This window comes from Cyclopterus lumpus, chromosome 22 (assembly GCF_009769545.1).
Source record: "Cyclopterus lumpus isolate fCycLum1 chromosome 22, fCycLum1.pri, whole genome shotgun sequence".
Taxonomy (NCBI): Eukaryota; Metazoa; Chordata; class Actinopteri; order Perciformes; family Cyclopteridae; genus Cyclopterus; species Cyclopterus lumpus.
Genome location: NC_046987.1, coordinates 15,145,109 through 15,172,010, shown reverse-complemented (window position 1 = coordinate 15,172,010; position 26,902 = coordinate 15,145,109). Strand labels below are relative to the sequence as shown.

The following is a 26,902-nucleotide window of genomic DNA, read 5'->3' as shown; positions in this document are numbered from 1 at the left end:
TGTCAAACTATTCATGTCACTTTTGGCAAGAGAACAAGTTCAGCTCGGTAAAAACAAGAATAATTGATAGGACGTGTGTAGATTGAAGAGTCTAGGTGTTTGTCTAAACGGAGAGAAGGTGTTTGTCTAAACGGGGTAACACTAGCTCCGTGTTTGATGTGTATAAAGCCGAGTGAGAGGAACATCACCCTGCTGTCTCCTCTCCTTGTTTACTTCAGCATGGTACCCCATCGGGCCACCCCACATGGACCCACAGCCTGCACAGACAAACAGAGGGATAGAGAGCAAAGGTATAGTGTGAAAGGAAGGAGGGACACACCTCATTAATCTTCCTGGCACTTACCACTCCGCGGCTGTCTGTTTCGCCAGCAGGTTTACTTTTACGTGGAGGTGAAAGTGACCGATACCCAAACAGCCTCCTTGAAATGCAAAATGTTCAACATCACCCACAAGTAATAAATTTACACAGTTTGTAATGTACACGCCATCTTATTTTCCAAACTCTTTCACGCTCTCTGCATTTTCTCATCTCTTAAAATGGAATTCCAAATATGTTCGGACAAATACTTTCTCCTCCTGGCTGGTGTTTTAAGGAGTGAAGTCTATTATGACGTGTTGAAGAGAGCACATCAAAACCTACATGTACAGTTAGTGAGTTTTCCTGATAACATTTGTGGTCTAAAGATGTCACTCGTGAAGTGCTTTGACTCACTCACCAAAGTTATTTTACTCGAGTGAAAGAATTCTGTCTGCGGACACAAACCAGGCCGGCAGACTCGTCCACCTTATAAAAACGGTGTGGCACGTCCGTTCCTTCTATTAAAGCAGACACAAATAAATGTTTCAAGGAAGCAGTTGTCTGGTGGTGCATTAAACAAAGTAGCCGACGATTTTTCTGGAACTATACTTGCTCGCTGTCTTGCAGAGAGAAGAAGGTTGCCGTCTTGTCCACGCTGAGGTTTTCAGGCAACCAGCGAACTCACTGCTCCTGGCACATAACTCCACATAAAACCGCAACTTGTCATTTTCACACTTTGTTTTTTGCAATGTATTATGTAAACGAGATACAATGAGCTTTAAAGTGGTTGGCAGGTGGACTTTTTTGGTACGGCCAGGCTTGTTGTTTCCCTCAGTTTACAGTCTTTACGCTAAGCGAACCGTCTCCTGGTCCCAACTTCAATTTTAATGCCTAGATAAGAAAGTGATACATTTTCTTACTTAAATCTCAGTCAGAAAGCCAATAATTGTATTTCCCAAAATGTCTATTCCTTTAACCTTACTTGTATGCAACTCTCATCTGCTTATGATGTAATTTAAGTCTGTTTTTATTGTTGTTTTCAAGTCTAATAAAAAAAAGAGACTGCATCACAGACACAATAACAAAGAGTAGACTTTACTATTAACATGTCTCACTTATGAGAACACATTGTGATTAAAATACCACCACATACAAAGGCGTATTATTCTGGACAAGCTCACATTCTCTCACACAAACAATCATGGGGACAGCAGTCAGGCAGCCCGTCCCAGGCTCCAGTGTGGAGGGATGTCAGACTTGTGAATTGTAGCGGGGAGTCTGAATGACAAAGGGTCTGGGATCCCTGGAGGAGATTGTTATGGGCAACAGGACCAGGCAGCGGCTGCCGTGTGCAAGAGTCAACAGCCCCAATCACCCACCTGGAACCTGGAGCCCAGACAGCCGGGAGGGGGGTGGGGGGGGGATGGAGCCGCCACCCTGACCACGGCTACAGGCTGCAGGGACAGTGGAGCCCCCGGCCCAGACGGATCACCCAGGACTGTGTTGTCTCCCCGCTTTAAGTCCCGCCCTGTTGGTGACCTGCATGTGCCCCTCCCTTCCATTATCGTTGCCCAAAACCAGCCTTGTTAAATTCCCCTCCATTTGCTCCCATCTACTACCAGCTCCTCCTTTTCAGGACCCTTTTGACCACACCCAGTTATCCCCACCTAAAACTGCTCTGCTCTAGTTTAATCACCTCTGGATGTGGGTGGAGACGGGTGGGGGCTTTGAGGGAGTGGAGGCAAAAACCACACATTACATCATGTATTTACTTATCCAGGGTTGCTAGCGAGTGACATGGAGAGTGGAGCTGGGGGTGAAAGGTGAAGGATTCAGGAGTAAATGAGTCATGACCAAAACCAAAGGCTTGTATTCTGGGGACAAGGTTGCTTAAACACCTAAAGGTTCACAACACCTCCATAAAGACACTAAGATATCTGTGGTTGGAGCGTAAAGGTCCTTAAACTCTCACACGAACACCTGGGGTTTGTGTGATTGCTACAGACAAATTTCTAACCTGATCCTCAGAGGCTTCCCAGATGTACACATCTTGAACATAACACCATAATGTGTCCCAGAATACGGAGTAAGCACTTTAAGATTATTTGCTATTAATGAAAACAATTAGGGGCTCAGGCTTTTGGTAGCCTGCCAACTACTGTTTCAACATTTTCCCTTCCTTGCAAGTGGAATTTGAACTCTCTAAATTGCTTCGCTTTAGTAACAATGCCGTAAACACCCTCCAATCCCCTCTCAAACTTCTGCCCATGGTCAACATCACCTCGGTAACTGCTAGTGACATGTGCCGCAGATCGACCTTGTAGTGCGTCCAACCACCCAACCTTAGAGAGGTGGTGTGGCTTAGAGAGCCCGAACAGACCCAGTGAAGTCAATCAGCAGACTGTTCCATTTACAGTGAGGGTGGGATTACTATATTTGAATCGAGAGATCCTCAATCCCCAGAAAATAGGCTATGCAGAGAGGGTGAAACAGAGGTAAAAAAAAAAAAGAAAGAAAGATAGAGGAGGTGAGGGAGAAAGCAAAAGAAAACAGAGGAAGGGTGGACTTCCACTCATTTATCTCTCATGTCCCAGCAACCCTGGCCTGTCTGTTGGAGCGGCAATGGCCCACGCGGAGACATCAAGCACATTCCAAGAGTCGGCCCAATTACGGGCAGATGAGGGGCAGTTCTCTTTGTTTAAGAACAAAGCCAGAAGTGACACAACTGGTCTTTAAAGGGAGCTCTCACAGCCGTGGCTGAAGAGAGGGGGGCAAAGTGGGTGGGGGACGTGACCAGCTGGTTATAAATATCTATTTGGTCAGTTACTGGAAGGAAAATGTGCAGTTTGTTTGTCATCCACTCATCCAGGTGGTGGGCCTGGTGGTTGCAAAACATCAGAGCAGAGAGAGAGAGAGAGACAGGGGCCAACCTGTTTCAGTTTGACTGCCATTTGTATATGAAAGCAACGTGTCATCTTCAAGTGTGTACCTGCAGTGAGAGAAAGCTCTTGGCAAGATCTTGTTGCATATTTAAACCGGTAATTATTCTGACCGTATACTTGCGATGTGAATTAGTCTTGCACTCATAATGAAAAAAAGTGGAGCATTTTTTTAATGGCTGTCATCTGGAAAATGCCAATATACTTAAGTTGAGTTGACTGGGATTGCAGAACATTCTATGTTGAGCAATTTATGAATATATAAGAAAATAAAAGTGTAATTACAGGCTTTTTGGTTCTACTGTCAAAACTATGAAATGCAATAAGCTATTGTGATAACTATTGGGGTGACTCAAAATCTTTATTTTGAGTACGAAACACCCAATAGGCTAGAAATGTGCCTTTGAAAAGGGGTTTTGTTGGGGGGGATAGTCAGTTACAATGGTTTTCAAGTTTTCAAGGTGGGCAAAAACATCCACAGAAACATTTCAAACCACTTTTAAACCACGCAGGGTAATCTCCTTCTCAGCTGTCCATCCATAATTCCAGAATGTTTCATCACCCATTTTTTTTTTTCAATAAAGAGGTACATATGCAGATTCCACTTTGTACTAATGCCTAAAAAAGAATGTAAAGCTCCTCCGGAAGCTGTGTTTTGTTGGGAAAGACAACATTCTTCACATCCATTTTTCAAACCTACCAGGGGTATGAATTTCTGACAGGAAGAACACTGTTATAATGCACATTGTGCAAGTCGTTATTGATGGCAAGAAGCATGGAGCATTGGACTGCAGAGGGGCGGGACAAGTTTAAAGTTTAATTCCCACTCTGCAGTAAATTAGAACACAGCAGGGTAATGTCTGTTTATCCCAAATACAGCTGCCTGGGCCTCTCTTCTATCCCTCTCTCTCTCCCCACAGTCCACACCACAGCCCCAGGATCACCTGGACCAGCAGTACACACAAAAACAGCGCTACACAAAACACACATTATGCGAACACATGCACTTGCATAAAGAAATAAACTAGCACATGCATACATGCATGCATATGCATACAGATACGAACACAAACACAGACTCACACAGTTCTCATGCAAACATATGCAGAGATGTAAACACACTGGTTGTGCACAAGATCAGATATATTACAAACCAGATTTTGGAGTTCAATGACACTAGTGGCTTGTGGGCTGAACTTAAAACTGAGAGGCAATCACTTTGTGGCTATTTGCCTTATTTTGATTTTCAGTAAGGGGGTGATTGTATATATCTAGATTATATCTCAAAATAGTCTATAAGAAGGAATTTGTAGTGTGACTGTCAGAAAGGTGTTTATTTTTGCTCTATTTAAAATGCTGTGGCTTTAGCAAAGTTTTCAGTCAGGCTGTATTAGGCTGTTCTTGTTATTTTGGCCACCCTTCTGACTACAAAAGTTGCAGAAGCTTGTAATTCTGTTTTTGAGACATTTACTCTAATTCCTCGAAAAAGAACCGGGCAGCAGGGATATTGCTTTATTCTGAGTCGTTATGAGTAGATATTTGCTGCCATCTAGTGGTGGTTCAAGTCATCGCATGTTGCATACCATCAACTTGAGACTGATAACCATTAATGGGTGTTTGTCTCCATCTAGTGCACGATAAGAATAATGCAGTTTATGAGCGGACCGGATGTCGTCATGTTCGCGCAAGTTGTACGTGCGCGTTCACGACCGAATCCTGTGCTCTATGCGTCAGCTGTCAAGCCATTCACACGCATATTACTGTACTGTCTCTATGCAAGATGTGTTTGTACAACGAACGAATCTGAAATCCCACAGAGACTGGAACACCAACAAAGTATGAGGACCGCAATGGTGCGCCTCTCAAGCTGGACTAAAGCGACTCTGTGACAAGAAAGTGGTTTGAAAAAAAGGCGAAACGTTACATTAGTTAAAGAGAAGAGAAAAAGAGGAGAACAGGTTTTCCGGTTGCAACGTTGCAGACTTGCTAATAAGCTAGCCTGGGACTTCTACAGCCCCGGCTTCATTAGCTTAGCTAGCTAGCGAGCTAACACACTGATGTAGCGACATCAAAGAAATGCGGTGGGAGTTTGTCCCGAGGTCTTTCATTGCGTTAAAATGTTTATTTTAAAACTAAACCAGTATGACGTCGTGTAACAGCCGCTGTAAAGTAACACCGAGAGCTTTAATGTGAAGCGGCGGGCGAGGAGGGAGTGAGGTTGCTCAGGTAACGTTAGTTATGAGCAGTTTCAACATTGCAACCAAAACCTTCTAATTGAGCACCGACGGCAAAGGGTCCGCGTTAGCGCCACCATCAACAACAACAAGGAGTGGGGTCTCGGGGGCGATGTGTTTCCGTGCTGTCACGAGATGAGTCCCATGGACGACATGATGCAGGCAGGTATGTCCTCGGTCCAGTCGGGGCTGGACGGACACCTGCCGCTTCTCCACGCCAGGCACCACGGCGCCCAGGACGGGCTGCTCCTGGACCTGGACTCCACGACAGCCTTCCTCGACAGCGGCTCTCTGGAGTACAGCGACAACGACGGCAACAACGCGGGTCCGTTGTTCGAGAGGAGGAAGAGATCGCGCTCCAACAGCTCCAGGCACCGCTTCAACGAGGTGGTCACGGAGCTCGGTCCCGAGGAAGTGCGGTGGTTTTACAAGGAGGACAAGAAGACTTGGAAGCCCTTTCTCGGGCACGACTCCCTTAATATTGAGCGCATGTTTCGGAAGTACTGCGAACTGAACCCTGGCGCGGCAGGCTCCCAGGTCAGATGCGGGGAGGAAGACTGCGGGAATAACGGCGTGGAGGGCAGAGGAATTAACGGCACGGTGCCGGTGGAGACGAGGACCAGCAGTGTGCACGGTGGACACGGGTCCGTGGACACATCCACCGTGTCCTCGGAGGAGAGGGACACAGACTGCATCGACATCAACGTTGAGCCTGTCTGTGTCCGGGGAGGGCTTTATGAAGTGGATGTTAAAGAGAGGGAATGTAATCCTGTTTACTGGAAGCGTGAGTATCGTGGCGAAGCTAACATAAACAAAGTCTATGAAATCATGTGTTTGCTTTACATCACTCACAAATGATTGTGAATGAAACGGTTGGCAGGTCTCAAAAAGCATCACTGAGTGCATTTACATAGGCACTAATTCCTGCTCATATATACTTAATATTCTGCAGTAGAATGGCTGACAGCATGCATATTAGTGGCCCACAACCAATCACATGTCACACGCAGACTCATTGACAGTCCCTGCTCCCTTAACAGATGCAACCCAGCATCTGATTATCCATTTAGTTTAGTTACTGACCGACCCCTGCATTGTTTTGAAGTTCTTTCACTGGCCAAGTAATTAATTCTTCTTGTCTTTTGGGAACATCCAAACAGCCCAGGAAGTCAGTCTATTAGACTCAGCTGATCTGTGCTAACTAATTCATGGATATTTCCAGGAAAAGGCCGGGAAGAAATGAAGGCGGTCACTGTAGGGCCTCGCCAAACCTGACCTTGATAAAAGGGTTCATGAATAGCTGGTACATGTGAAAGTTAATCCAAGTGACATTTAGAGAAGCAGTTATTTTCCTCAATGTTCCTGCTGTGGATGTAAGTCCTTTTGTCGGCAGCTCAGACATTCCAAGGCCTTTTCAGCCTAGCCTGTACCACTGAAAACACAATGTCATGTTAACACTTAAGACCCTGTTGCACTACGAGGATATTATTTTTAGTAAGTCATCAAAAGCATATCAGTTAAGAGGAGAGAGGCCAGTTCATGTAATAGGAGATGTGGAGAGTAGTGGATGTCGATATATTGTAATCCAAGAAGTAAAACATCCATAAAAATACTAAGGTGTTGGACAGCTTTGTGTTTTAACAAGGTGAAAAGATCACTTATCGCTTCATGAGAACTTAAAAGTACAGACTTATCTTTTCTGACCAAACACAATCCACCTTAACAAATGAGTGAATAGTAGCTACTGTGGGCCTCTTATCAGTGTTTTCTTTCTTGTGTGTCTATCTTGGCGTTGTCTCGTGGGCCTCTCGCCGTAGATAAGAGAATGCACATTTGCTTTTATACTTTTCCAGATGAGCGGTTTCGCCTGTCTTTTGCAAAGTCTAAATTCAGAACTGCCTGTACAATCTTATTCACCACCAGAGAATCGTTTAATAATGTTGCTCACTGTAATCAAAACTGTCCTCGCTCCATGAGCCACTGAGACTTGCCCCCCCTGGATTTTGCCAGACTTGTGGAGGTAAGTGTCATCCAAAACCCATTCTGAAAGGCAAAGGGATCCACTCAGTTCCTAAAAAATGACATTTTACAGCATTGTTTACACACATGTTTACAAGCTCACAGTCTTCCTTTTCCCGGCCTTTGTTGGCACATTGCTGCATGTCTTGGCGTGTTACCACCACCTTTAGATTAGTGGTATAGTGTGAAACATTTGGCAGGGCTGTGCACAGCATCACCCGCAACCACACTTGTAGACAAACAATGCCAAATGTAAAATGTAAAATGTCTTAATTTAGATAGATATTCCACCACAGACTACATAGGCTCCTGACCCCGGAAGGCCGGTTTCAAAATGTCCATCCTTAAGGTTAAGTCCTTCTTTTGTCTTTTTGTCTTACAGAACAAGACCATATCCCAGTCATGAGGGGCCAGTGGTTTATCGATGGCACCTGGGTCCCATTGGAGGAAGAGGAAAGTGACCTCATCGAGCATGAGCACCTGAACCATTTCCGCGGGCAACAAATGCAGGACACCTTCGAGACGGATCTGGTGGTTAGGACCGTCGACAGCAAAGATGGTGAGAGAACAGGAAGGGGAAGAATAAGGATACGGTTGTGTGCTTTTAGGAATGTGACAGACTCTCCTAAATCTAGAAAGATCTTTCAAACAACACAGCACTAAAGCAACCATTCTGGAAACTCAAGTTTGCGTAAATAAATACAGCTGATGACTTCATTATAACTAGATTTGGAAGTGAATGTTGTGATGGAGTCAGTGTGTGGTTCGGTGTAGAAACATAAGGCCAAATCACATTATTGCTCACTCACCAGTATTTTACTGCTGCATTCACTTAACCCTGCAGTGTTTGTAATCCAGGCAGGCAGGTAGTAGCAAAAAGAACACCCTAGTACTGTGTTAGGGCAGTGAGTACATAAAATACTCTCATTGGCATTATTACTAATAAATACCATACCAAGTTAAGTCATCAGTTTTACAATAAACCAAAACAAAAGCATTGTGAGTATATATTTAATTATGTTAAAATCCTGCCTGCTGTGGTATCGATTCAAAGTCAAGAGAAGTGAATGCAGCAGGTGCTTCCAATCACGTGAGTGTAGGTTTTGTCATGTCATCCTCCCAATGCAAAGCAGGTGCAGCTCGTACACTAAGAGACGTCGTCTCTCTGGCTCAAGCAAAATGTAGCAGGCTTTAGCTGCGAGAGGCAATAAGAAAGAGGGTCTTTGATTCAGCAGTCTCCTTAAGGCAGCCAGATCTCCAGGACCTTCACTGGTGATGAATGCGTGGGTGTGTAAATGTGGCAGATAAACAGAGAGGAGCAGTGAGAAAAAGCAACTGTTAAAGGGAGTGAGAAAATATTTAGTCTGCATCATTAAAACAGAGAAAATATGTGCGAGAGACATAAACCATCACAAAGACAATACAAAGCATTTATGCAAATGTTTAAATAATCAGCCTAAACCAGTTCTTAGCAGTTAATCCTGAAATGTCCTTTATTTCCTGTAACCCTTATTGATTAATCATTCGCATGAAGCCTCTCTAAGTTTCTTTTTTTGCTCGCCTTGTTTCGAGCACGCTTTACTGTAACTGACATGTCAGGATACTGTCACTACCCCCTACTCAGAATAAATGAGGTCCTATAAATAAAGAAGAAAGTCACTGCAGTAGGTCAGTCTGGCTTGCATCGTCACTCCTTGTGTGATGTGCTCGTAGCTACTGGCACTTTTCTGAACTGAATCACAGAAGTTGTGAATCAAAACTGGAAGGTCACCCCCGATGTACAAGCATTCGTGTACATGTACACATGACACGAGTAGACCTCGACACCAAAGCAGGTTTATAAATAATCACAGGGGACAGAGGTCTCAGCCTCATAGTCAGATTATCTGCAAACAAGGAGACACAACAAACAGATCATGTGAATTTATCGTCTCTATTTGATGAGCTACTGCAATTATGACTTGTACCTTTTTATAATTCTACTCACCATATCATAAGGTGAGACATAAGTACATACCCTGATGAAATATATGTGTCATTAAAACCTAATGCCTGCCGTATTTTCACACGTTCTTGTGGTTTCCTTTATGCATGGAACTTGAAACGGTGAGCATCTGTTTGAAACCCTCCTGCGGCCTTTGTTGGCAGATTGCTTTCCACTCCTATATTTAGCAGAGTGCGAAAGCAAAGTGAGTGTTAATTCACCTTGTTTTGGTCTTTATTGCAGGGAGCCTTTACAGTAGAGTGTTTCATCTTGGAACTAATATTCTGAAGCACTTGGAGCCATAAGCGGGCTACATTACAATTGATAAATGGACCATAAAGCCAGTGGCAATACTAGTACATACATTTCCCCTGCTATCTCCTCCCCTCCCTATCTCTACTCTCTTCTCCCGTCCTTCTCTTTGTGTCTGAGTAGCTAGTCGAGACTACAGGTTAGTAAAGCAGAAGACAGGCATACCAGCATGCTATGCAGGCATAGCATCATAATGTGGGCTGGACGACAGAGGTACCAAATGTGTATGAATGTCCCGTTAGTGTGCTTTTCTGCCGATCGGTAATAGATCGTAAAGGAGGATGGCAGAGCGGAAGAAAAATTGTGTTTTAGGGCTGAACAATGGTAGTTTTCACAGTCGATCTTTCAGATATTAGAGGAAGTGAGGATCCATTTGATGGCTTTTGTGAACTTGATGTTATGAATTGTCCTTCACAAATATTTTTCTTAATCACAAAGTATTTATCTGTCTTACAATAATTGTCTTTCTCCTCCCAAATTCAACATCCCTTATTAGTGTATATGTTACTGTTATTAACTTTCTTTAATGAGTGACTGCTGCCGCAGAGGGAGGTTGACTGGACATGTCCACGAGGGCATTACAGTTGATGCGTTTTAGCAAGCAAGCCTGATGGTGCCAATTATATTTTCCAAGCCCAACTAAGGAAAATGTTATTTGTAATTTACAAAGAACTAAGAATTAAGAAAAACAACCCCTGAATTAGAAGAGAACCCCTTATATTCACTGTAAGCTTCTCCAGTGAGTGTGTATGTGTGTATAGAGCAGTGAAGCCCATTATGGAAACTATAGGGTGTGTCCCTGTCTGCCTCTCTGACGTCAGAGGAAAAACAAAGCCAGCGGGCTGGGCGTCTGTCAGCATAATACTTTTGGTATATTTGAGTTAGGCAGGTTTGTGAACACTACTTGTTATTGCATATTTATTTTATCATTACATCAGGATGGGAACACACCGCATGCTTAATAACAGGCATATGCTTAGAAGAACAGCTGATCATCTACAAACAGCCCTCCAGCTCCTGACACTTGTTAGATTGGCTCGGCACTTGTCCTTAAGATATCAAATATGTTTGAAACCATCACGTGGCAGCAGTCTTTTACATTTAATCAATATGAGATTGTCTAAACATGCTTTCAGGTGACCCAAAAGTCATGTTGTGTGATCTTAACCCCAAGACCAAGCAAGCACTACACACTACCTGACCAATCAATTTGTCCTCATTACATCCATATGAGGATTCTGTGTGTAGTACATATTCCAGTCATTAGGGAACACCAATTTATATTGATGCACCCATCAGTGCTGTAATGCCCAAATGGACTTTACTGATAGCTTTTACGGCAAACAAACTTCCTGTGCACTCAGGAGGTCTCTCCTCCTCCTCCTCCTCCACATTTTAGCTCTGCTGAGGGAGACACTGCTGACATTTGCAAGTCAGATATCTGTGTTATCACGGAATCAAGGATTTAGTCGAGTCTTGAAGACTTTGCTGATTTGATTAACAAATGCGGAGACGGTCTTTATAAATGTCAGACATTCTTCTACAACCAATTCAGTTGTTACAGCAGCCATATGATTCAATGCTTTAAGTTAGATTTTAACTGGTATGTAATTATTGTAGAGCAATCATTTTGAAAATATCAATTTGCAAATTTGATAGATTTGATAGATTGGCCTGATCAAGCGTGATGACAGCGGTAGCCTGTGTGACTGATGCCAGGTTAATAGCCATTACTCACTCTCTCTTGGTTGTTAGTTCTCTCCCACCTGCCCCCTTTCTACCTCCCTTTTCTTTTCAAATGGAGTGGATATCAGACGAGTGCTAAAACTACAGGTCACAAGCGCAAACGCTGCCAAGGTACTGTAAAATACCACGTTCTTTTTTAAAAAATTTTTATACCTCTGCTGTATTAAATCTGCTATCTTGTGTGATCTCTCCTAGTCAATCCTAGATCCTTATGGAACTATATTTTCCTTTCTGTTGTGGTTCAGACCCGTTCAATCTAATATTTAGAACTAGACCTAGGCTCAGTTAGAAATGGTTGTATAAAAATGGATTTAGTCTGCTCTCTAAGTTCTCCATTGCAGCCTTAACTGGGCCTAGTTCCTAGAGCTTCTCCCTTTTGTGCTGTGACCCAGAGTTTGGTACTACTGCTGCTGCTGCTTTTTGAGGAAACTTTTCTCCCCGTCTCTCCTCTCCTCTCCTTGCTTGAGGATAGTGAGTAGACAACACACTCTACAGCTCGGGCAAAACCCTTTAAGCCAGCAGATGTGAAATAAATAAGCTGGTCCTCAAAAAGCCACCCTTCTTTACCCCTTTTTATCTCTCCAGCCCCGTCTCCCACTTTCTCATCGCTTCCTTTTCCTCATCCCTTCTGGCAGTCTGACTGTCATTAATGGACCATCACCAGCTCTCACTCTAAGAGCAGTGAACAAAGCTCTCTGTTGAGAGCTAAACACAAGTGATGAGCTGGACAGTAGCGCCATTGTGGTCCTTTACCATAGCCCCCTAACATGTTGTGTAGATTCACCCTTTTAGAGGTCCATTGCTGTCCTGAGTTCTCGGGGAATTGACCCTTGCCATAAAACTCTGAGCAGAGAGGTCTTGAGGTCTGTGTCTTAATCTCGTAGTTAATCCAAGCGACCATTGACCTCAACAGAGACCTATGATTTTCCTGCACTACACGCCGCCTGGGTTGAGAGTATTACAGTGCTGCTAGTAGAACACTTTTGACGGACATTACATTAAGATTACACTAATACTTTTTCTTCGCTACAAGAGGTGTGAACACCTTGTGAGCTGATATGTTCCTCTTTCTTTAGCCAGGAACACGTTTGAACTGGTATCTTGCCACTCATCGTTGTCCCATAGCACATTGTAGATGTCATTAGTTAGAGGGCTCCCTTCTCCTCCCAGCTCTGTACTTCGTGTATATTTCCCAAACGCTCCCTTACACAATTTTTTTGTTTCTCCTTTTCTCTAACGCCCAGTTCCTCCATCCTCTTTGTCACATTCTCTGCCCTCCATCCCAAACTTTTTAACCCTATTCCTTATCCTGTGTGTCCCTCTGTAATTTGCCAGCAGTGTAAGAGAACGCTCTCAGTGAACTCTTCAAAAGTTCTTGTTTGAGTGCCAGCTCCTCTGTACATCCTGATCCCCTGCCTTTCCTTTACTTTCACAAAGCTTTGCCTTTCATTGTAAAACAGGAGGCGTCCTTAAACAGCTCCTTAGCACCACTTCATCTTGCTGGCTACATTGACGCCGATAAACAATACAACAATAATTTGTATTGATAAAGCCAGCTAACTGGAGAACTTCCCCATACAGGAGTTTCTATTCTAGCTGGACTAATACCTCCTGTTTTACAGTGGACTCAGTTATGAATACAGCTCAACAGTCTGGAGTGGCTTAATCCGCCCATGTGTAATAACAATGTGTTGGTCTCATGACAACTCCAACCGTCCCCTTTTTCCTCTGCCCTCGCTTGTGACACCATGAGGTAGATGAGGAAATGAGGCCACTCTAAACTGTTTGAGATGAAGCCAAACCAGATGGTGAAAGGTTCTCCTCTCAGAAAAGTTGATTGTTCCCCTGCGCTGCTTCTGTCATAGATTCGTTAAGTGATATCCTGTGTAGTGGTGGAGGTTAAGCATATGTTTGCTTTGCTGTTGAGTGGTTTCATTTGAGGATCTGCAAAGATAAATGGAAATGTGTGAAACAGTATCTCTCGCATCAGGTTCCTCAGGATATGAGCTTTATTGTTTTATGTGGTTAGAAAAACAACGTGCTTCCTTTTTGTTATTCCAAATTTAACTAGCGGCCTTTACTCCTACACTTCTGTTCCTGATAGCGAATTCTTCTTCCACAACCTGCCTGTTCTTCTCCTTTAGAGGCAGCCATTTCTTTTAACACTGGTTGCCCTCAGAGTGAACATCTAAGGTGCATTAATTGCTTGGCCTCGTATTACCCACTAGTCATGCTTGTCCAATGAAGAAATTGGCCTGCCAGGCTACAGAGGCCCAGTTTTACTTCACCATGTGACACACAAACACATGGCTCTGTTTATATATCGTTGGTTATTAATTTACATGGGAAGTGAATTTAGAGATGGACACATTTTGGAACTTCTTCACAAATGTCTTAATTACTCCTTCCTCGTATACTATTACTACTACTAAATAAGGAATGTTTTACACACATAGAATAAGAAGACATAAAACCTATGGAAAGGTCTCACACATGACATACATGATTCATGTTTCCACTCTATGAAAGGTACAAAAAGATATTCAGTAAGCCCTATATAGGTTTTCTTATTGAAGCCCAATTGCAATACAATTTCATTTAATTTTCACATTGCTTGTGAGACTATATTGTTACACGTTTGTTAGAAAAGTAATCTGAGGAATTTTTATTCCTCCAAGTACTTACCCCCATCCTTAAGGGTTTTAATCCCCAGATTGGTTCAGAGCCGTACAAAGAGTCATGACTGTGCACTGGGCCTACGGCAAAGTCCTCCACCAATTTCATCCAGAAGAACTGGACTGCACAGGACATTTAAAGGACAAGCTGCAGAGACATAAATAACTCTCTCAAGTCAACCAGTTTCATTTATCGCTCTTCTTTGGCAAATGGTGTCTCCTCCCCAGCCATACCTCCGCTCTTACTTGCCCTAGTCATTGCATTTCAGTTTGAAGCATTCACATGGAAGTAAATTGAACTGAAGGTGAAATGAATTTATAATATAAATATATATAAGCAGGACAGACAAGCAAGAGCTGAAATATGCATTCATGGTGTGTGTGTGTGTGTGTGTGTGTGTGATAGTTTGATGTGCAGATCAATGCTCCGGACTGCATTTGATTGAGCTGTGAATAGTGTTCCTAGACTGCGTTTAAGATGATCACAACTTGGTGTAATTCTTACAATGTCTTCACCCTCTTTTCTCTTGGAATTTGTAATCACATCCCTTTTGTATCGGTGATCCTTTTTTCTGATTTTCCCTTCCCTTTGCCCAATTTCCCCACACCATCTACCAATCCTCTGTTCATTCATTCACTCATCTCTCACTGCCCCCCTACAGCCATCCACAGTCTGAAGCTGAGTCGGACCCATGTGGATTGGCACAGCGTCGATGAGGTATATCTCTACAGCGATGCCACCACTTCCAAAATTGCACGCACCGTCACCCAGAAACTGGGCTTCTCCAAAGGTCTGTAATCTTCACGTTGGTATGATATTTTCCGATAATAAGGTGAATAAACAGTTCCCTGATCATACTGTATATTTGTGTTTGTACTGCTAATTAGCAGTACAGCTGAGGCGGATGGAAATGTCATCAGTTTAGCAAGTATTTGTTTATAAACCATAAGTTGTGTGTGTCAGTGGTGCTTAATCGACCATCAGAGGGGTCACTAAAGTTGGAACATATCACCATGAGGCCTCTGTACCAGATGTCACGGCTATCCATCCAATAGTTGACCAAAGTGGTGCACCAGCTGACAACAGACCAACATTGCCATCCATAGAGCTAGCCTTGCTAAAACCTTGACTGCTTCCCTGATACACGAGAACTGCGCCTGTTCCAACTTTCTTGCTCATCTAATGCAGACATGATATACTTATAGCTGCCTTCCCAGTGTGTCGCCATTTTCTATTATTCAACAGTAGTTTAAACATGGCTGTGTACAGTTCAGTCTCTTAACTGGATTAGCCCAGAAAATCACCCAGTGTCCATCTGCTATTCTCAGGCAGGCGGCAGCTGCAGTTTGACCTCATGTTCGATGTTTGATCTGTATGCATGACTCTAATCTGATCTACAGTCTCTACGGTGCATTTTCATCTCCTGCTCGCAGAAAATGAGTAAAGGAGTTGTCACTGGTTATGTCAACCTCCCCTGCCACACAGATGCTCAGTGAGGGAAATCTCCTTAGTGTTATCTAGAAAGCAGCACATGACTGGACTAAACTATAGATTCTAAATACGGACACACACTCAACCCTCGAGGCACGGTACAAATGCTGGCACGGTGTTGGGCAACAGTCACAGCAGGGCCTGGGCCTCGCCTACTGGCCTCTTTGGCCTCAGAGCTGCACGTTACTTAAACCCAATCATTTAGAAATCTATGGCCATCTGGTCATTGAACATAAGGGGGGGGGGGGTCTCACAAAACACAGCACATACAAATACTGCACAGAATGTATAATTGTTTTGCTTTACTCACTGTACAACAGGCCAATAGCTAAATACATAATAAGTAACAGTCTGACGCTGTAATCTGTTCTCTTTCAGCCTCCAGCAGTGGAACGCGGCTCCATCGGGGTTTTGTCGAGGAGGCCTCACCTGAGGACCGACCCCCTCAGACTACACACATCGTCTTTGTGGTTCATGGGATTGGACAGAAGATGGACCAAGGACGCATTATTAAAAACACTGGAATGTGAGTTTTTCAGAAGAATTTGCTAGTATGCATGTATATTGTTTTTCATTTTTGTTCCATTAGACTGTAAAGCGGCTCAGCCAGATTTAAATGTATTTGCACACAAACCAAATCAGTTTAAGAAAAAATATTTCTCGTCTGGCGAGATGTTTGAAATGCCATGAAGTTTGTTTATTGTTCTTTTTCTTATCTGTGTGAGAGACACATTCTGACTCTCACACTTCTCATTCGGTTTTTACGGTGGCTTTTCAAAAGAAAGCTCACTTCTTCCTTCTTTTTACTTTGTATATCTATTTTGTTACAACAAAAGAGCCGGAATAGGGTCCAGGCTTAATATTGCAGCCATTGAATGTCTCACATTATCTTGGTTCATCCAAGGCCAATCAGGGTGGAAGTTCTTTCCAGCATTTCTTTTGATAACACTGCACCTGCAGCTTTTGTATTTGTTTCTCCCCCCTCTGCCTCACCTTTGTCTTCTCCTGCTGTTCTCTTTATACATACACATCTTAACGACACAACTGAAACTGTTGCGTTAGTAAAAGACATGTTAGTGTCAACAACAGCAACATTATAATACTGGCGCTTTGCTTCCATGTAAATAGACTACACAATACATTTTACACAACATGTCAACATTCACCCAATCACACACATTGAGGCTGCCATGCAAATGCCACCTGCCCATCAGGATCTAATCTAAATGCTCATCCACACACCGATGGCACGGCCTTGAATCCTTCGAGCAGCACAAACAAATGAAAATGTCTTCCTATTTTATTGGAATGCTGGCACAACCTTCAGAGACAGATATCTCATACACTTGGCAAATCAATCCAAAAGTATCAGCATGGCCTGGTACTGCCAGCTGTTGATTTAACCAGCCTTTTTTTTATTTTTCAAAAGCTTACCATTTGAACGGGGAACTTGGTCAAGAGTAGATATTTGTGTAAAGGCCACAGTGGGGAAGATACAATAACACAATAATGACTTCTGCCGTAAGAGACATGATAGAGCAGATTATGTCTATTGTTCTCCTTTTTTTTTAAAAACACCAATGAAGTCTCGCTGCAATCATCAGTGTAGAGGCTGTTGATCAGTTTTGAATTGTTACTTAAGCTAGGCACAGTCCCTTTTTCTCTTTTTCGTGTCTTAGTGTGATGTATTGTGTAAATACCCCGACCCTGAGTGGCACCGCTGTACTGACCACGAGCATTACAGGCAGTAGTACAGAGCGTGCAGACCAGAGCCGTGTCTGTCTCTGTGTCACTAAGTTAGCGCCGGGCCACTGGCTGCGGCTTAGGCCAGCTAAGCAGGTAAAGTAGACCAAGTCAAGCTGCAGAGCACTTTAAGCCTCACTCCCAGCTCCCTGTGGATTACGGCATACATGCTTTCCTCAGCCAAGAGGAAAGATCAACTTGACATGTCTAGCCAGTTGGTTTTTTATTTTTTTAATTTATTTTTTTTACCCTAAAATAATGTCAGCTCCATGCCTTTCTGAGTGTCATCAGCAGCAGTGAAAGGAAATTATGGGGGGTTTATGGAGTGTCCTTTTAAAACCTATTTTAGCTAAACTTAGTATGTAAAAGAAATCAATGCCAAACTATTACCAACCTAAGAGTGAGGGGAATCCTTGTGGGAGCAACACAGAAAGCTCTGTAATGCAGCGCTCAACCCTCTTAAGTATCTTCACAAAAGCACACAAGCCTGCAGGTAGTCCTGTTAAAACGTACATTAGGTGCTCCATTCACAGACCAGTCGCCTAAAAGCCTCCATGTACCCATGTAAACACCCAACCTCACTCTCTCCCTGTATTTAGTGTGTGTGTGTGTGTGTGTGTGTGTGTGTGTGTGTGTGTGTGTGTGTGTGTGTGTGTGTGTGTGTGTGTGTGTGTGTGTGTGTGTGTGTGTGTGTGTGTGTGTGTGTGTGTGTGTGTGTGTGTGTGTGTGTGTGTGTGTGTGTGTGTGTGTGTGCGCGCGCTTCATAAGGGAGAAGCAAAATGGGCGTCATTCTTTTCTTACTGAAGGTCATTAAATTCTGTGAGGGAACGAGTGTGAACACGGACTCCCTAGCAGTCAGTAGCAGGGCTACTGATGTTGCTCTTCCACTCAGAACGTTATAATACACTGCGGCCCAGACAATGTGATGATGACATTTATTGTTTCTGATTCAAGCACTTAGCATTTTCTATCTAAATGTTTTGGCAACATATACCAAAATCCACTCTGAAGTAATAAGGATGTTATCCTCATACAACGTATGGTCTTCTTTTGCATTGCGTCTATTCAGGCTGAGGGAGGGTGTGAGGAAGATGGAGGAGAAGCACTTTTTGGAGCACAATGACGAGCATGTTGAGTTCTTGCCTGTTGAGTGGCGCTCCAAACTCGCGCTGGATGGAGGTCAGTCAGTGTGTGTCTTTGAGACTGTGCTTCCATGTATTCATGTGCAGTGTGTTTATTGTTAACTCTGCTTATGGTGGATGCTTCTTTCTTTCCTATCCTAGTGGAAAAGTTAATGAAGCATAGCCCGAGTCATCCCTTTTTAAAGAATGTATTATTTTTTATGTGTATATAAATATATAGTATTTTCTTCTACTCTATTTAATACACTACAAGTACCTCCTACAACCCAACTTCAAATAACCAAAACTAATCCCTTTAATACATCTTTGACAGTGGCAACATGAATATTTTTGTGAATGTGGATTTTATTGTACGCTGTTCTATTGCTTTGCATTACATTTTGGTAGGTATGGCTAATAAAGTGGCAACTGAGTGTATGAATTCAGGCTCCATCGTGTGGCTTTGTTTTCGTAGATACGGTAGACTCAATAACTCCAGACAAAGTGAGAGGACTGAGAGATCTACTCAACAGCAGTGCCATGGACATCATGTACTACAACAGCCCCCTTTACCGGGATGAGGTGAGAGTCACACGCTTCCAAATAACAAAAATGATACTTCTCTGTGACCCACTATTTCTACTTGAAAGTTCTTCCCTCCCCGTCCCTCCAGATTACCAAGGGCCTAACACAGGAGCTGAACAGACTGTACACACTTTTCTGTTCCCGGAACTCTGAGTTTGAAGAGAGGGGAGGCAAAGTGTCAATTGTGTCTCACTCCCTCGGCTGCGTCATCACCTACGACATCATGACAGGATGGGATCCAGTGCGCTTCTGTCAGCAGGAGCATCACGCTGTGGAGGAGGAGCTGGACCTGCGCTGGATGTCCTATGAGGAGAAGCACGTTTTAGAGCAGCTGCAGCTAACCAGGAATAGGTAGAGCTTGCTCATGTGGATCTTTAGTGACGTCTCGCTTGGCCTCGGGGGTTGAATGTATAGCTAAGGATCCTCAGGAGATGTTTGGGTTGAATGTGGTCAAGATCTCAGAGAGGCTTGAGATATAACTTTTGATATACAATACATAATAAATGTAGGTGTAGTGAAGATGAGTTCTTTCAAAACAATATCAAACCAAGCATTTGTCTTTTTTATTTGATGAGCAGCACACGTAACCCTGTGCTGTTCATCACATGCTCCAGCTGGTTTTTGTGAGGTGGCCGGGTATTGTGATACGTCGCAATCAAATAGACTGGAAGAGGCTTTGAATATATTTCCTCTGCACCACCCATCGCTCTGTAATATCATTAAGTGTGCGCCCCATTACTTTAGTGAGACAGGAAGCCGCTGGAGAATAAGTTGGTTGATCTACTGAGATTATTTTTAGTAGCTGATGGGAGAAATCAGAATGTCTCGGTAGCTTGAATTTATAATAATGCATATGTGAGTATTTTGAAAGAGAGAACTTTCAGAAAATGTTCTCATATATTTTTGTTTAGTTTGTGAGCACTGTACTGTGTCCCTTTTCTGCTTCGAACAGGTTACAAGAGTTGGAAAATCAACTCCTCACACTGGAAGCCTCAAAACCTCTAGCACGCCCAGCCCTCAAATTTAAAGTAAGGTCCTCACTTATTTGAACTTGTTGTGTGTGTGCTATTACATTATAATTGTATAATTGTTACTCTAAATCGATAAGTAATGGTGCTTTTTGTTGCAAATATATTTGCATTGAAATGATACTTAATACTTAATGCCGTGTCTTAAGTTTTGGTTTCCTCGTGAACGTATGTTATTTTCATGTGTCCATTATTATGGGACGCAATATAAATGATAACTGTTCACAGCATTGAACACATGATATGTATGTCAATAGCAAAGACTCACTCAATTATTATCATCTTTTGTCTCACAGGTGGAAAACTTCTTCTGCATGGGTTCTCCTCTGGCCGTGTTCTTAGCTCTGAGAGGGATCCGGCCTGGTACCAGCTGCCACCAGGACCACATCCTGCCTACCTTCATCTGCAGCAGGCTCTTCAATGTCTTCCACCCCACAGACCCTGTGGTAAGTCTCCCTTGATGGCCCCAGCACATATATATGCACTTTCTCAATCAGGCCTGTGACACCAAGTCCAGATTTCCTTTTTATCATTATTTTCTGACTGACTTCAGCCTAGCCCACACACTTCTAGGGGGTGATTCTTAAGTAAATTAATTTGCTGTTTTTACCGGACTTGCCATTTTCCACTGCACTCGGCGAATGTAAAACCAAACCTTTGCAACTCACTCAGACGGATGTTGGAATTGAAAAAGTGCATTGTTCGCATTTGACAGCTTGTACTGTAAGCTAACTGAAGTTGTATTGATCTGTTCAGGCCTACAGACTGGAGCCCCTCATCCTCAAACATTACAGCAATGTTTCACCTGTTCAGATACACTGGTAAGAACTTACATATTTTTACACTTGATGTTATATCTGTACGCACACAGAATGTTTTCAGAGTGTGCATGTTTTGAATGTTTGGGGTTTCTTTTCTCTGTCAGGTGTAGCGCCATTAACTCCACACCGTACGATGAGCTCCGGCCGACCTATCTGAACCCAGTCAAAGAGCCAACATCTGACACTGAGAGCATCCCCAGCCCGAGCACTTCTCCTGTACTTGCCCGCAGGCACTATGGAGAGTCCATCACCAACCTGGGCAAGGCCAGCATACTGGGTAAGACACGACCATCACCTTTCAAATTCAGGTCTAAATTTGGCTCTAGTGGTGTACATGACTAGATCGGTCTTTTAAAGCTAGCTCATGATGAAGAATACAGAAACTAAAGGTATGTTGGACTTCAAAACTGTTTTATGTTTGTGAATGATACAATGATTCTATATATCAGTCCAGAAGAGTTGTACAATTATTGAATAAGCCAATACAAAAAACATATTTAACTATTTAAACATGTGTGAGGATAGACTGCTATGATGAAAAGTGAAGAAATGTAGATCATTTATTTGTAATACATATATAATGGCATAGAGAAATAACATGAGTTCTGACAGCAATGAGTGAATTCAATTTGACCCCCGAGATGGTCCTTATTCCACAGGTAAAATCCATTCTCTCCTGTGAGTTCAATATTTGAAGTCATGTGAGACGCTCACTTACTACAACAACAGTGCCACCATGTGGAGGGATAGAGAATGGGCGTATACACTTTGCTTTTCCTATACCTTGAAATAAATTGAATTAAGAAAAAAAGAAAAGCCTTACTACCATTATTTTTGTCTTGCTCTGAAACCTCATCCCACTCAGCGTATCTCTTTTTGTGTCTCTCCTCCTACCATAACCAATATAGGAGCGGCGAGCATAGGAAAGGGCATCGGAGGCATCCTCTTCTCTCGATTCTCCCGCTCCAACAGCCAGCCCTCCGTCTCGTTAGGACTGGAGGGAGGGGTGAACACGGAGGAAGAGGAACAGAAGCGGACTGAAAGCCAGTCAGCATACGGCCTCTCCACCATGATTCGGCCCACCTCACCCATTACTGACACATCATGTTAGTTTACTTAACTTGTCCCAGCACTAAACAATCATGGCAAACATCTCACATTTGTTTGTTACAAATCAGTTCCAATGTCTCTATTTCTGTCTTACAGTGGAGCTGAAGAGGCGCGTCGACTTTGAGCTCCGGGAGGGTCTGGTGGAGAGTCGCTATTGGTCAGCGGTGACCTCGCACACGGGTTACTGGTGCTCACATGACATAGCACTCTTCCTGCTGGCCTTCATATACAAGCCGAAGGCGACGCCCCCTGACCCAGCAGAAGATACTCCAGAACCAGACTGAGGCAGCACATGCGTCACACTTGAATGGTGTCTTATAACCCTGAAGTGGGGTATGTCAACTTCTTGACAAGACACAAAAATAAACCTCATTCATTTATTTTCATGCACACAAACTGCTCGAATACAATAATGATCTTATTTTGTTATAGCTCCCTGTGATCCCGCGCTTTTAACTCGTGGGAATCATGACTGACAAACTGATTTAATTCCAAGATGTGCATTTTTGTCTTTTTGTGTGTGTAATTTGTATACAGTTGCGCACCCTAAGGGTGACATTGTTGGACTAGGAACCCCTAAGGAGGTGCACCCTTTGCCAGTATGACCACAAGCAACACATAAACATGGAATAAGGGTCTTGTAAATTTAATCCAGAAGAAGAGAGTTCTATCTTCACCCCCAAGTCTTCAACCTTAAACAGCTGCAGCCTGTTGATAAAGTGTCCATACAATTCCTGTTAATCAGTGCTTAAATCATCCAGCCCCCCCCCCCCCCCACACACACACACACACTCTGGAGCCTTGTGACTCACATGCCTAACTCTGTCACTGAGGCTTCGAATTCTGTGTCTGTTCCTTCTTTTTTCTTTTTTTTATACTCTTAAAGAGAAATATAATTGTCAAAAAATATGGTAGTTTTATCATTAAAATAAACCTTTTAGCTACTACTTCTCAAAACGTAATGCTAACAAGCAAATGTGATGCCTTTCAAAATAATCCAAATAATTTTAATCTTGCAGAATTACTGTTTAGCTTTTCCGTACAAAAACGTAGGGCATTATCCCTTTAATAATGTTTTCAAAGTATGAAGAAAGACATGAGAAAAAAATATATTATTACTGGTTTTCCTCATTTTAACATTGTTTGACTTTTTAAATAGATTTGCACCAAATAAAACATGAACAAAGCGCCATTTTTTATATACTACACAAACAGTAGATTTTAGTACCGGGCACAAAATGTCTTTTACTAACACAACAGTTACAGCTAAACAGCCTCCAGGACATCTTTAGTTTACATGTGATATTTGCTTTACATACAGAACTTTACATGAGTCAACCACTTTTCTTTTTTTTAAAACATTGATGTCATTCACAAGACTAGAGGTCAAAATCAGTCATTTAAACTACTGCTTCTATGTTAGGCGATAGTTATGGAGAGGATTGTCTGCTATATCTTTATATTGATACCCAGATGAAATCAGGGGTACTAGATGTATTTTTTCTTTAAAAATAAATATTTTTCCTAGTGATTTTCAGGCTTTTGTGGATATAAACCGGGATCTCATCTCTTGACTCAAAGTTGCGGCCAAATATTATTTTTGTGTCTAACTTATGCTTTGCATTATTCATTCTCATGAAAAAGGAAATTAACTAGGGTAAAAATAGATTTTTTTATTGTTTGGATCTCTTTTGCCTTTTCTTGTGACCAATTTTCACGTTCCTCATTTGAGCAATGGACATGCCAGCTTGTCTCTTCATTTCTGTGAAAGAAGAGTTTCTTTAGTCTTTAAAAAAAATACTAGACACCAGACTGTGTCTTTGCCTAAATGACACTACTGGCAAATTTACTCCAAAATAAAAATCAAATGTATACAACTGGAGACACCAAATCATGATATTTTGTTTAAAAAAAAACAAAAAAACTTTCTTTGACTTTTGCTGCTTAACATGACTCTTGCCTTGGGTTTGTCAGAGCCCTTATTCAAAAAAAGAAATTCTCTTGTAATGATGGATCGTACGCCTGTCGAATGTGGTCCTTTTAAAAACATGCCCAGTTAAGATTATGCAGAAGGTCGACCACTTACTCACTTTGCATGGTGTTATATTAATAGTGGAACAAGACAACATTGCAGAGAGTGCCAACAACTCCGTTGTGTTCTTTATTGAGTAGAAACCCACTCATGGTTGTTTATAGACTTCTAATGAAATCATTTATAAGACATTTGCATTGGATGAAGAAATGGAATTACCCTCAGATTGGAATTAATCACATGTAACAGACATGAATATTGTCCGTGTCAAATTTTCTTTGTGTCCTACTTGTTATAATAGGGTATCAAAACGTTTCTTTTTGATTTGCTTTGGTGCAAGCTGCTGCTTTACTTTTCCACACAATCAAGGGCTGTTGTTGACTTGTCTACCACTTAATGGAATCCATTTATTGGTATTTAATGTCTGTTTTTTATGCAAAGGGAACCAGGCTGCCTCTCAGATGACCGGATAGGTGACAATACTGGAGAGTGATATGAAAATGTTTCTTTGTTTGATCTGGTGGATCTTGCACATTCATCATTTATGAATTGCACAGAAAAGATTTTTTGTTTCGTTTTTAAACAGCCCATTATTGATGTTTTTATTTTATTTTTGCTGAGCATGTGTTACATTGCAGCAGTAGATGCAGAACCCATGTTGAACATGTCACTTGGACAGTAGGCTTGCAGTTTGCCTTGGAGACCGTAGACATGTAATGAAACATACAAGGACAATTCCATTGTTGCCTCTGTATCTTTGAGTGACACCGTGTGGGTTCAGTCACAGCAAATACGTCACGTAAGAATGTGGACAGACCATCATAAACAATGACAACAATGTTCCCGAAAGTGTTTGTTTCCAAAATGTACCTTCAACTTTGCACATGTTTCATTCTCACCGTCATCGATTCAAGCAAAAACTGTTACTAAACTGGAGCGCATTCACGAAAACTTTTGTCAAGACACATCATACTTTTGATCACATGAGCATTTAATTAACAGCATTCTGAATGAGAACAGTATATTTTTCTTGTTAAAGGCAGCGCGAGCATCAGGGAAACGTCTGCTGTGACATGTTTCGTCCGTCCGTCACTGCTGTTGACGTCAGTTTGAAGCCATTATTGAGGAAGAGAATTGAGTCACAGATGTGTTGTCAGTCTTTTTAATGTTCAGTGGTAAATAAAGAAGGGCCTGCAGCCATATGTAATCAGTCACTGGGTGAGAAGGAGAAAGAAAACACATTGAAATTTATTGTGGGTGAATCGAATGAAATTTGTGTCAGGTATCACTGTTGCTCTAACTTTGAATGGATGTCAGGAAAGTGATTTTTGTCTGTCCTTAGAGCTGTGCAATAACCCATGCCTGTTATGGATTCTAACTGCCATCCAAAGCACTGTATTTATTTCCTTTTATTAAAGCATTTCTTTTTTGGATACCATACTTCTTCTTGATCTATCACATCCCACTGAGAATAGTTGGGAGAAAATGAGTGAATTTGGACTCGTGCTGTTGCGTAGGAGGTGGAAATCATCGGAGAAAGATGGTCTCATTGCTCATTTCCAGAATGAATTTGGCAGAACAATAGAACCATTTGTTCATCTGAACCTCAGATCAGATTCTTTCCAAGGCACCCCCTGCTGTGAATAACAAAGCTGACTTTTGGATCATGAATAGGCCGCATTGTAATACTCAAGCAGTTATGGCTTCCACATGAGTTACTAGGGCTTTAATGCAGTTTCGAAACATCTGCAAAGGCAAGGCTCACAGATGGGATCGTTTAGAACAGCAGTGATTCTCATAATTAATGCATTTGGTCCTGCTGTTCTCTGTTTGTCCAGAAGATGTCAGTCATCTATTGATAAGACTGGAACAAAGACCCTATTGACCATCTGTTGGCCAGTGTCCTTTCTCCATTCCTATTTCCAGCATATTGCCCTAAACTATTATAGTTATTTTTACACTTGTTAATGCTCTCATGTATGACTTGATCAAGGATGTTTTGAGGTTTGTGAAATAAAAATGAGCAAATTGTTAAATTGTCAATAAATACATACAGAAACTCACTCATTTAATATCACCAGCTACAATCCCAATGCTTAAAAGCTGACTGTTTTTCCAGAGGTGACTTCGGCAGACAGTGTAGACCTCCCCTCACATCCTCCACCTTTTTGCTTAAATCTCTCTCCTCTTCACCTCATCATCATCATCATCATCAGCCAAGACAGCTCTCCTCTTCATCTGACTCTCCTGCTCTGCATCTGACCGACTCAAATATTTACTCCGCAATTAAAACACAGCCTATAAAAGGCAACGTGTCGGGTGCCAGACTCTGACGAGGGGGTCGGAGCTGCAGGGAGAGGAGTTATAAATCGCTTTGATGCCGACCGTAGTCTGAAGAACCAGATTCCTGAGCTGGAGGATTGGAGCTGAGCGAGTTCACCGGGACGGGGAGCCAGAAATCGTGATGATTCATGGGCCTTTACTGCAGACCACTTGGAGAGTGTGTGATGGAGTGTGTATTGTGCCTCTGCTTTGGAAAGAGAGGAGACAGCAGCCTTTCTCTATTCCACCCCCGATCATTTGTTTGAATGCACTCGTAAAATGCTGTTATTCATCTGCAGCAGTGAAGACGTAAGCAGACAAGATCATGTTCAGTGTCTTGCATGTAATGGATGAACAAAGCCGTGATCTTCACGTATACTGATGATATGCTATTGTATTCTCTTCCTGTGAACCCCATTACAATTTTGAATTTGGCACAAA

The 26,902-nt window shown here is 42.4% G+C and overlaps 1 protein-coding gene across 2 annotated transcripts; it reads left to right on the top strand.

Moving 5' to 3' along the window:
* The first annotated feature begins 4,928 nt into the window (after positions 1 to 4,928).
* Positions 4,929 to 25,572, top strand: ddhd1a (DDHD domain containing 1a). 2 transcript variants are annotated; one of them, XM_034563148.1, is made up of 14 exons: positions 4,975 to 6,255; positions 7,873 to 8,049; positions 11,542 to 11,643; positions 14,870 to 14,998; positions 16,078 to 16,225; positions 18,512 to 18,621; positions 19,039 to 19,145; positions 19,237 to 19,499; positions 20,101 to 20,176; positions 20,473 to 20,622; positions 20,933 to 20,997; positions 21,102 to 21,274; positions 21,906 to 22,103; positions 22,204 to 25,572. In XM_034563148.1, the coding sequence occupies exons 1-14, from the start codon at positions 5,607 to 5,609 to the stop codon at positions 22,389 to 22,391; spliced, it is 2,535 nt and encodes an 844-aa protein (XP_034419039.1). In that variant the 5' UTR covers positions 4,975 to 5,606; the 3' UTR covers positions 22,392 to 25,572. The 2 variants fall into 2 exon arrangements, with proteins under 2 accessions (XP_034419040.1, XP_034419039.1); XM_034563149.1 differs by lacking the exon at positions 11,542 to 11,643 and having other exon boundaries at positions 4,929 to 6,255.
* The last annotated feature ends 1,330 nt before the right edge of the window (positions 25,573 to 26,902 follow it).